We start from the raw sequence: 10,067 nt of genomic DNA, 5'->3' as shown, positions 1-10,067 counted from the left end.
AAGGTTCACAGGACAGCGGGAGAGGCACACGGTCTCCGGCCCGAGGGGCTTGAGGGTCCGCCAGGATTCAAAGGCGAAGCCCCCAACCACGGCCTTCCACAGCGTGCTCACAGGTGCAGTGAGGCTGCAAGCAGTGGGCGTGGCCGGCGACAGCTCTCGGGTTGGGTAAGGGGTCTGGCCCCTCTACGCAGACCCAGAACCTGGCCGCCGGCTCTCCCCCACAAGCGTCTTACATTTCACCTTTGACCCCAGCCCAGGCCTCCACGTAGATGCATGGCCGTGGCTGCGCATGCTCTCTGTGGCCTGCATGACGCCGCGGGCGCCAACGGCCCAGGCCGTAGTGAGCCTGGCGCCGCCTCGATCTTTCCTAGTGTGCAGGCCCGGCGGCGCTGGGCTAGCCAGCTGGCCGGGGGTGGGGGGAGGTGAGGGGGCAGCTCTAGTCCAGCACGGGCCAGCACTGCCTCTCCCGCTGGCAGCCGAGCGTCCCTCCGCGCTAGGGCGGCAGCCGTACGTCAGTGTTCCCGGCCCGCCCCCCGCGCTCCCGCCCGCGCCCCTCCCGCCCGCGCGCCCAGCGCCGCCTGAGCTTCGGAGCGGCAGCAGCGGCGGGAGCGGCGGCGGCGGCAGGTCCCTCCCCAGACATGGCCTTGTGAGGCAGCAGCACATGGCGGCCGCAGCAGCCATGAGCGTGTCTCCCACTCGCACAAGTCCCCCCTAGATCGCTGCTCCGCGCCCTCCACCAGCCGCCGCCCCGCGCCCTCCTCCCCCGGCTCCCGCCCCTGCCGCCCCCGCCGCACGGCCGAGGAGAGCAGAGCGCCACGGGCCCTCCGGCCTTCCCGCTCGCCGCCGCCGCCATGGGAGTGCAGGGCTTCCAAGACTACATCGAGAAGCACTGCCCAAGCGCCGTGGTCCCCGTGGAGCTGCAGAAGCTGGCTCGGGGTAGCCTCGTGGGCGGCGGCCGGCAGCGGCCCCCGCAGACGCCGCTGCGCCTCCTCATCGACGCCGACAACTGCCTCCACCGCCTGTACGGCGGCTTCTACACGGACTGGGTCAGCGGCGGTCAGTGGAACCACATGCTGGGCTACTTGGCCGCCCTGGCCAAGGCGTGCTTCAACGGCAACATCGAGCTCTTCGTCTTCTTCAACGGCGCGCTGGAGAAGGCCCGGCTGCACGAGTGGGTCAAGCGGCAAGGTAACGAGCGCCAGACGGCGCAGCAGATCGTCAGCCATGTCCAGAACAAGGGCACGCCGCCGCCCAAGGTCTGGTTCCTGCCGCCCGTCTGCATGGCCCACTGCATCCGCCTGGCACTCATCCGCTTTCACATCAAGGTAAGGCCCTGCCGCCCAAGATGTCGCCGCGCGGGCAGCGCGAGGCGGGCCGGCTCCTCCTTCTTGGAAAGGAGGCCCTGCCGCGGGCGGGAAGGGTGCAGGCCCCGGCGCTGAGGGCGGCAGTGCTGTCCCAGACCCCCGGGATCCCGGCGTGGAGGAGGCCGGGCTTTCCGGGCCCTCGCGTCTCGGCCTGGAGGGCGGCGGGCTTCCCGGGTCTCGGCGTAGACAAGAGTCCGTGCTTTCGGGATCCCGGGCCCCGGCGTGGAGGGCGGTGGCCTCTCTGGATCCCGGATCTCGGCCTGGAGGGTGGCAGGCTTCCTGGATCTGGGGCCTTGCAGTGGAGGGCGGCGGCCTTCCCGTGCCCCAGGGTCTCGGCATGGAGGGAAGCCGGGCTTTCACACCCCAGACGTCGGGCCCCGACGTGGAGGAAGGTCTTGGCGTGGCAATGCACGCGGGTCTCGAGCGCAGCTCCTTTATAGCTGGCCGGTGGGCTGCGCATGCTGGGCCTGCTCGGTTGCCAGGAAATCTCCGGACACTTGAGGATCGACTGGTAGCTCAGGGTCCAAACTTTGGAGACTGCAGTGTCATCGTTTCTAACCAACTTAATATTCCCCCTACTTTTGAGGAATCCAGGGTATGAGACTTTAGGAAAACACTCTTACTTGTAGTGCAGGACATTTTCTCCAAAGCAACAGGTTTGCTCCCGAAGCTGTGGGTGCAGGTGTGACTTACTGTGGTGAGGCGGCCCTAGAGGCTGGGCAGAGCCAAGGGGGACTGGAAACCTTGAGAATGACAGGACTCTAGGAGAAGCTCTGTAGCCCGTGTACTTTGGGTGGGCGCCCAGGGACCCCAGGAGTGCGGGGCATCGGTCTCCGAGAACGCCTTCCTGCACGCTGCTTTAAAGGTGGTGAGAAATTCTGATTTAGTGTCAGCTTCGACGAATTGTCACATTTTGTCAGTTCTGTAACAACCCTGAATACCTGATGTGGAGGAAGTAGTTGAAAATAAGGCCTTCATATAATGAGAAAGTGGAGACGTTTTTAGACCTGAAATACAGGCATGCGCTTAGGGGATTTCATTTTCTTCAGTAAAGACTCAGTTGTTTTCATAATCACAGCTTAGAATTGTCACTGCCCTTTTAACAGTGGGCTCTCCTCCTGAAACTCTTTAGAGGAGAACTTTAGGAACCAAGGAACTGTACAAATCGCGTGTAAACACACAATCTTCAAGTTGTGGTGCTTTCTCGGCTTGTATTAATTTTTTTGAGAGGTATGCAGGATAGGCTGGTTTTTGTATTTTTGGTATTTTGGGTTTTTTAAGTCTTATCCACCCTTCTTCCATTTCTTATGTTTGCCATACTTTAAATTTCTGTTTGAGACTGTGGTTGAGCTCTGTCAAGTCTGGAATTTCCACTTCATGATTGCCTTAGCTATGTTTGATAAGGTGGTGGTGGTTAAACCTAAAATGATAGCGGAAGTCCCACCCATGACCCTGTTGCAATTGGTGTAAATGGTTTTTTAAGTCTGGATCAAGCAATCTAGACGAATCGTGATTGGTGTGTGAGCATGGCCGATACAGGATGTGCCATTCTTCAGTGAAAGGAAGTGTTGTATGAGTGTGCCTAATACTTTATGAATTTGAGCCAGGGACTGCCTAAGAAGCAAGGTTGTTAATTAGTTGTGATACATTTGTAGAAAGTATTATAAAAATGTTAAAATAATACCTGAGTGTAATTTTTTCATTTGAAACATTTTTTGAGTCAATGTATATCTAGTTATTGTTTCTTTTTAAAGAATGGTTGGATTATTTTTAATTTGAAAATTCTTTGTTTTGCCCTCCATTAGCTATTATGCATGCTTCGTAGGTATCTGAATTGTACTAAGGTGTAAATAAATGCAAAGTGTCTCTGGTTGCTGAGTGGTAAAGAGCAGCACTGTCAGCCCAAAGGCAGGTAGTTAGAATTCACCACCTGCTCTGCAGGATAAAGATGGGCAGGTCTCCTCCAGTGTGATTTACTGTCTCCGAAAACCCACTGGAGTGTAGCTGTGTGTCCTGGCTCCATAGTACTAGTCCAGTGGGAGGAGAATGCCCATCCTTCTCCGTGGAGCAGCAGGTGGCCTTATGCCCTCAGGATTGCAGTGCAGCTTCTTGCCACTAGGCCACCAAAGTTCCCTAGAACAGCAACAAGACTGTATTTAAAATTAACTGTTCTGTTAACTTCAAAAGAGGATAAAGAGTCTGCCACAAAAAGGAGCACCATTAATTGCAAAAAGTTATATTTAACAAAGATTTAAAAAAAAAAAAAGCTCTAAAGGCAAACATCATTTTGGTGCTATTTTAAGAGGAAACAAAAAATAACATTTCTCTGAACTAAAGTAGCTCCTTTGGGTACTGTAGTGTTCTGTGAGAATGGTTTTGTCCATGATGAAAAATAGTATTCATCATTTTATGTTTAAGAGTAAAGTTGTGTGCAATCTATTTAAAAAAGATACCCACTGAAATGGTTAAACTAAAGCCATGATGAGGTATTACAAAATACTTGTTACTAAAGTCTTTGCTTTTAAGTTGGAAATGATTTCATAACTGACATTCCAGTGGGTTTCTGAGGCTGTATGCAAGCAGATTTCTCCTCTTTTTCTCAAGGAGCTGCTGGTGGATTTAAGCTGCCAGGTCTGATCTGTCTTTAGGTTAACAATGTAACTCCCTACAGACTAGGCCACTGCAGCTCCTCATATACAGTGGCTCAAAACAACTGAGAATCCATAGTGCTGCTGCTGTGACTGACTTGAATTGTGACACATTTCTGGTGAGAAGGAGGAGTGAGATAGTCACTCTGGGAAACAGTTTGTGAGTTTTTAGGAAGTTAAGGATGAATTTATAATATAAACCAACAGTCTTAAAAATCTTAGTTTTCACAATAGCTGCTACGTTAGTGTTCACTCTTACTAGTCTCAAACTGGAAACAACCTGAATGTTAGTCACTGAGTACATAGTAAACACACTGAGTGGATGGTTAAACGCATCCTTCCTGTGAAAGACTACTTAGTAATAAAAAAAGAAGGCACTACTAGTATGTTTAATAACTGGGATGAGACTTTAGGCTTTATGCTAAGTGAAATAAGCCAAGCTAAAATGTGACTACATAGTGTGTGATTCTATTCATTGGAGTATTTTCTAAAGATAAAACTATTATAGAGAATGGAGAGTTGCAAATGCGTTTAATAAAAATTTTTAATAAAAATTAAAAAAAAAGCCCTTTCATGATTTTGTTATTTTCTACTTTAATTTTTTTGTTTCTGTTTGTGCTGTGTACAGTGTTGAGGTAATACAGATTTTGATACTAATGTGGACCATGTATGTTTCAAGTGGACTCTGGTAGTAGGATTGATGGAGTGAGGTTCTTATTACTAGATTTGTGAAGTTATTGCAGGCCCTTGCCAGGTAGTAGCATGTGCTAAAACTAGCATAGTGGCTAGGCTAAGAATGTCGGTGAATAATAGATGCTTCAAGAATTTAACTCTTTTATTAAAAGAGTTAAATAAAAACTAGCAAAGGAATTGACATGAACATCTGACTACATATGTTGTTGCTGTTCTTATGTGTGGTCGAGTCGCCTGTGACTCATAGAGACCCTATACACAGTAACCCTAAACCCTGCTCTATCCTGAGCCAACTTTATTGTCTCTGTGACACACCTACCCCCATGACCCTAGTCACTGAGTCAGTCCATTCATTTCATTGAGGGTCTTTGTCTCCTGCTTTCTTTCCATGCCCCCAAGCATGATTTCTCTTTCCAGGGACTGGTCTCTGCCCAAGGTGTGTCACATGGAGTTTCAGAATCCTTGCCTCCAAGGAGCAGTCTGGTTTAACTCTCTCTAGGACCAACTTGTTTGTTCTCCTAGCAGTTTATGGTATATTCAGTACTCGACTCCAGCACCACAGCTCAAAGGCATCAATTCTTCTCTCATCCCTAGTCATTGTCCAGCTTTCTGATGCATAGCATGTTATTGTGAAGACTGTGGCTTGGAACAGGTGCACCTTAGTCTCTGGACCGACATCGTTGCTCTTCAATACTCTGAAGAGGTCCCTGATAGCAGACTTTCCAAGTAAAGTTTGTCTTTTGATTTCCTGCCTTCTGGTACCAAGTGTGTTGATTGTGGAGCTAAGCAAACTAAAGCTGTTAACAATCTCAACAATCTCCTCACCATCTATCATGTTGCCAGTCAGCCCAGTGGTGAGAATCTTTGTTTTCTTGATCCATATTGATGGCTTCAATCCATATTGATGGCTGCAGTCCTTGACTTTCTGCAGCAAATGGCTACAGGCCCTCAGATTTGGCAAGCATGACCCCTTCAAAAACAAACAAAACAGTCAGCCAATGAACCTTGTCAGCATCCAATTAATTCTGAAACAGTGACCGTACAGACAGAGTAGAACTGCTCTTTAGGGTTTCCAAGACAATAAATCTTTATTAAAGCAGACCTGTCACTTCTTTGTCTAATGGAGCAGCTGGTGGATTTGAATCATTGACCTTTTAGTAAGCAGTTGAACACTTACCTTTTGTGCCACCAGAATTCCTTCATTATGTATCATGTTCAATAAAGTGCTCTTTCTCTTTGTGAAACCACTTACATATTGAATCCATTAATCTTATATTGTGCAGTTATTTTTGTTGTTTTTGTATACAGCAGAAAATGTTATTTTAACAATTTACAATTTAGTGACATTAATTGTATTCCCAATGTTGTGTAACCGTCATCACTATTTGTTTCCAAAACTTTTCATCACCTTAAACAGAAACTGTGTTGTTCTTACTGTTACGTTATCTTATTGTTATGTGCCATTTAGTCGAGTCTGACTCATTGGCCCTGTGAACAGTAGCTCTGAACCCTGAGCTATCTTGAGCCAGTCTCACTGTCTTTGACATATCTTCACCTATTGCCGCAGTCACTGTGTCAATCTATTTCATCCAGGGTCTTCCTATCCTGTGATGACCCTCTGTCCTTCCTTGCATGATATCCTTCTCCAAGGACTGGTCCTTCCTGGCAGCATGCCCAAAGTATGTGAGATGGAACTTCACAGTCCTTGCCTCCAACAAGCAGCCTGGTTTCACCCTCTCCAAGACATACCTGTTTATTTTCTTGGCCTGATATGTCCATGACATGTTCTATATTCTTCTCCAACACAACAACCCAAAGGCATTAGTTCTTCTGTCATCCTTACCCTTCCTTGTCCAGCTTTCTTAAAGTGTAGCAAGTAATTGGAAAGACCATGGCTTAAATCAGGTGCTCCTTAGTCTATAGATTGACATCATTGCTCTTAAGTTCTCTAGAGAGGTCCATGACAGCAGACTTTATAGAGGCACTATGTCTTTTTATTTCCTGACTGCTGGTGCTAAGGATGTTGATTGCCGACCCGAGCAAGGTGAAATTGTTAATCTCAGTCTTTTCTCCATCATGGTGCTGCCAGTTGGCCTAGTGGTGAGAATCTTGGCTTTCTTGAAGTTGAAATGTAATTCATATTGAAGACTACAGTCCTTTACCCTCTGTGGCAAATCCTTCAAATCCTTTTTAGTTTCAGTGTGTCATCTGCCTAACACAAGTTCTTTATAAAGTCCAAACTTGCAAACAATCTGTTCTGCAGATAGATTGAAAAGGTATGGAGAAAGCATGTACATATCCCTGATGTACTCCTGTCTTGATTTTGAAACATATAATGTTTTTCTTGCTCTGTTCTGACGACCAACCGTTTCCTGGTCTAAGTATAGCTTTCAAATGAGCACAGTGAAATGTTCTGGGTTTCCCATGCCTCTCAATGTTAGCCACAATTTTGGGGGATCCACACAGATTCCTTTGCATAGTTAATAAAACAGAAATAGACAGTCTTCTGGTACTGTGATGTATTTTTGACATTTCTCTGTCATTGTACTGTTCTAGTAGTTTTTGAATAATCATCAGCACAATTAATCAACTTTCCGTGCCTGCATTTGCCTATTGTAGATGTTTCATATAGGTGGAATCATGCAGTATTTGCTGTATTTCTGTCTGGCTCACTTTACTTACCTCAGACTATTTACAAGGCTTATAAATATATAAAAGCATATATTCTTTTTAATTGCTGAATATCGTCTCTTTTTATGACTATTACCACATTATATTATGTACCACATTTTGTTGATCCATTCACCTGTCAATGAACATTTGAGTTGTTTCCACATTTGATTTAGTGTGTCTACTTCCAGTCCAGTTGCTCACTGTTGTCCCAAGTAATGTTCAGTTTAACAGTTTCTGCTTTTGCCATTCACTCTTAACTGTCTGTTCTGTTTTTGTTTGCCAATATTTTACTCATACTTCAAAACCTATTTCATATGTCATTTTGTTAACAGAATTCTTCTGATACTCTATGCACAGTATTATAAAAAGTGATAGTATCCAAAGTTCTCTAAATTCATGAAGGAGGAAGATAATCACTGTCAGTCCAAGGCTGCCTCCTCTGAGGTGGAAGTCTGACATAGCTTTGCTCTATGACCTTTTCAGAAATACTAATTCTAAACCACTGCCCCTTCCATAACATTTTTTACTTCTGTGCTGCTGCTGTTGTGTGCTGTCAAGTCAGAACTGACCTGACCCATAGCTGACCTTCAGTGGATTTTCAGAGGCAGTAAATTGTACAGGATGAGATTGCCCATCTTTCTCATGGAGACATGGTAGATTTGATCAGCATGCATTTGGGATTGCAGTGCAATTTCTTAACACTAGGCTACAAGCTCCTCTACTTCTCTCCTAGGTTCAGTAGTAAGTTGAAGTGCCTACACAGAACTAAGGGACCGTACACATGCTATAGTGTTTATTAGAGAAGTAATTAGTTACAATTCAGGATCAGGCTTTCAGCTTGGAATTAACTAGAACAATTCAGGATATTCTTTGATCAGTATAGCTTTCTCCTCATGGTAGTATACACAGATGGATATTCTCTGCTAGGCCCTCCTCAGAACCTGACCTCTTCTTGCTCAAGCAAGTATCAGTAGTTCTTACCTCAGTTTTCACTGATAAGTGCCTACAAGCACCCTTCTCTGCCAGGAATCCTCTCCCATGAGGGTACTCTCCAGGAAGGCATGGAAACTTTCTCCATACCTATCCAACTTGTATGCTGAGCAAATAATTCAAGAAGCTGGACTTTGAGGAAGAATGTGGTATCAGTATCAGAGGAAGACTCAGTAACAACCTGCATTTATGAAAACAACAAGAGGACTTGAAGTACTTGCTGCAGAAGATCAAAGACTACAGCTTTCAGTATAAATCACATCTCAACAGTTAAGAAACCCTGAAACACTCTCCCTAGGGGCCGATAGGCGATATTATGATAGATGGATAAAAGGTTGAAATTGTTATTGACTTCATCTTGCATAGATCCTCATTCAGCAGCCTTGGTACCACATTGAAGTAATGAAAAGACAAGTTGCATTGGAAAAATTTTGCTGTCAGGGACCTCTCCAAAGTGCTGAAGAGCAGTGATGTTAGCTTAACAACTAAGGTGTTCCTCCGCCAAGTCAGGTTCTTTTTGATTACTTGCTATGCATCTGAAAGTTAGACAGTAATTAAGGCCAACAGGAGAAGTATTGTTGCCTCTGAGTTGTGGTGTTGGAGATTATGGAATATCCCATGGACTGCCAAAAGAATGAACAAGTTTGTCATGGACAAAGTATGACCAGTGTGCTCCTTGGAAGAAAACAATTTGTTCCTTAGGAACAGGGATGGTGAAACGTTATTTCACATACTTGGAGCATGTTGTCAGGAGGGACCAATTCTTGGAAGAAAATACCATGCTGGTAAAAGGGAGAGGGTCAGCGAAAAAGAGGAAGGCCTTCAATGAGATGGATTGACACAGTAACTGTAACACTGGGCTGGAGCATATAAGAGATGGTGAGGAAGCTGCAGGATAGTACAGAGTTTAAATTTGTTGTCCATAGGGTTACAGAGAGTCATGGTTGACATGATGGCACCTAACAAACAACAGTGCATAATTTGCAATATCTAGATGACACAAACTTATTGTTAAAGTTTTCAGTTTGGAATTTACCTCAAGATAAAACAAATGTTCTCGCGGCTAGACCAATAAAGAATGTCATAGTAAAGAAAATACTGGCAGTGTCTGGGATTTTCTTTATTTGGATCTACAGTCAAAGCCAATGGTAGCAGCAGTAAAGATAGCAAAAGATGTGTTGCATTGAAAAAAATCTGCTGTCAGAGGCCTTTTTAAAATGGTAAAGCACGAGGATGGTACTTAAAACAGTAAGGTGCACCTGGCCCAAGCCTTTGTAAAAGTGGAGGGTCATCCAAAGAGAGGAAGATAATGGATTGACAGTGCCTGCAAAAAGGGACTTAAATGTGGTGGACATTCCGAGGCTGGCACAGGATAGGTTTCTTATCTGTTCATATCATCAGTGTGAGTTGTAGTTGATTTGTTGGCACCTAAGAGCAATTTGGTTGTCTTTTATTTCTAAACTGTCCTAACTGGGACTTCAAATACAATAATGAATAGAAGAGTAATAGTGTGCATCTTTGTTCCATTCCCAATTTCAAAAGAAAAGCTCTTTTTCCCATTAAGTATAATCTTGTTTATTGGCTTTTTTTTTTTTTTTAGAAATATGCTCTGAAATGCATGGAAAGATTTTATTATTATTAAATCTTATTAGTTTTAATGAACATTTACAGAGATTTTGGGTTTTCATTCATTCATTGT

The 10,067-nt window shown here is 45.3% G+C and overlaps 1 protein-coding gene across 2 annotated transcripts in view; it reads left to right on the top strand.

Moving 5' to 3' along the window:
* The first annotated feature begins 851 nt into the window (after positions 1-851).
* FAM120A (family with sequence similarity 120A) overlaps positions 852-10,067 on the top strand; it is a 269,779-nt gene continuing 260,563 nt past the window's right edge. For both annotated transcript variants that reach the window (XM_006901938.1, XM_006901939.1), the window contains exon 1: positions 852-1,325. In XM_006901938.1, coding sequence (XP_006902000.1) covers positions 852-1,325 — 474 coding nt within the window. The remainder of the gene's footprint in view (positions 1,326-10,067) is intronic.

The sequence above is a fragment of the Elephantulus edwardii genome, unplaced genomic scaffold (genome assembly GCF_000299155.1).
Source record: "Elephantulus edwardii isolate Elephantulus edwardi_28Jun2011 unplaced genomic scaffold, EleEdw1.0 scaffold00352, whole genome shotgun sequence".
NCBI lineage: Eukaryota > Metazoa > Chordata > Mammalia > Macroscelidea > Macroscelididae > Elephantulus > Elephantulus edwardii.
Note: the sequence above shows the minus strand (reverse complement) of the source record. Positions and strands in the feature narration are given on the sequence as shown.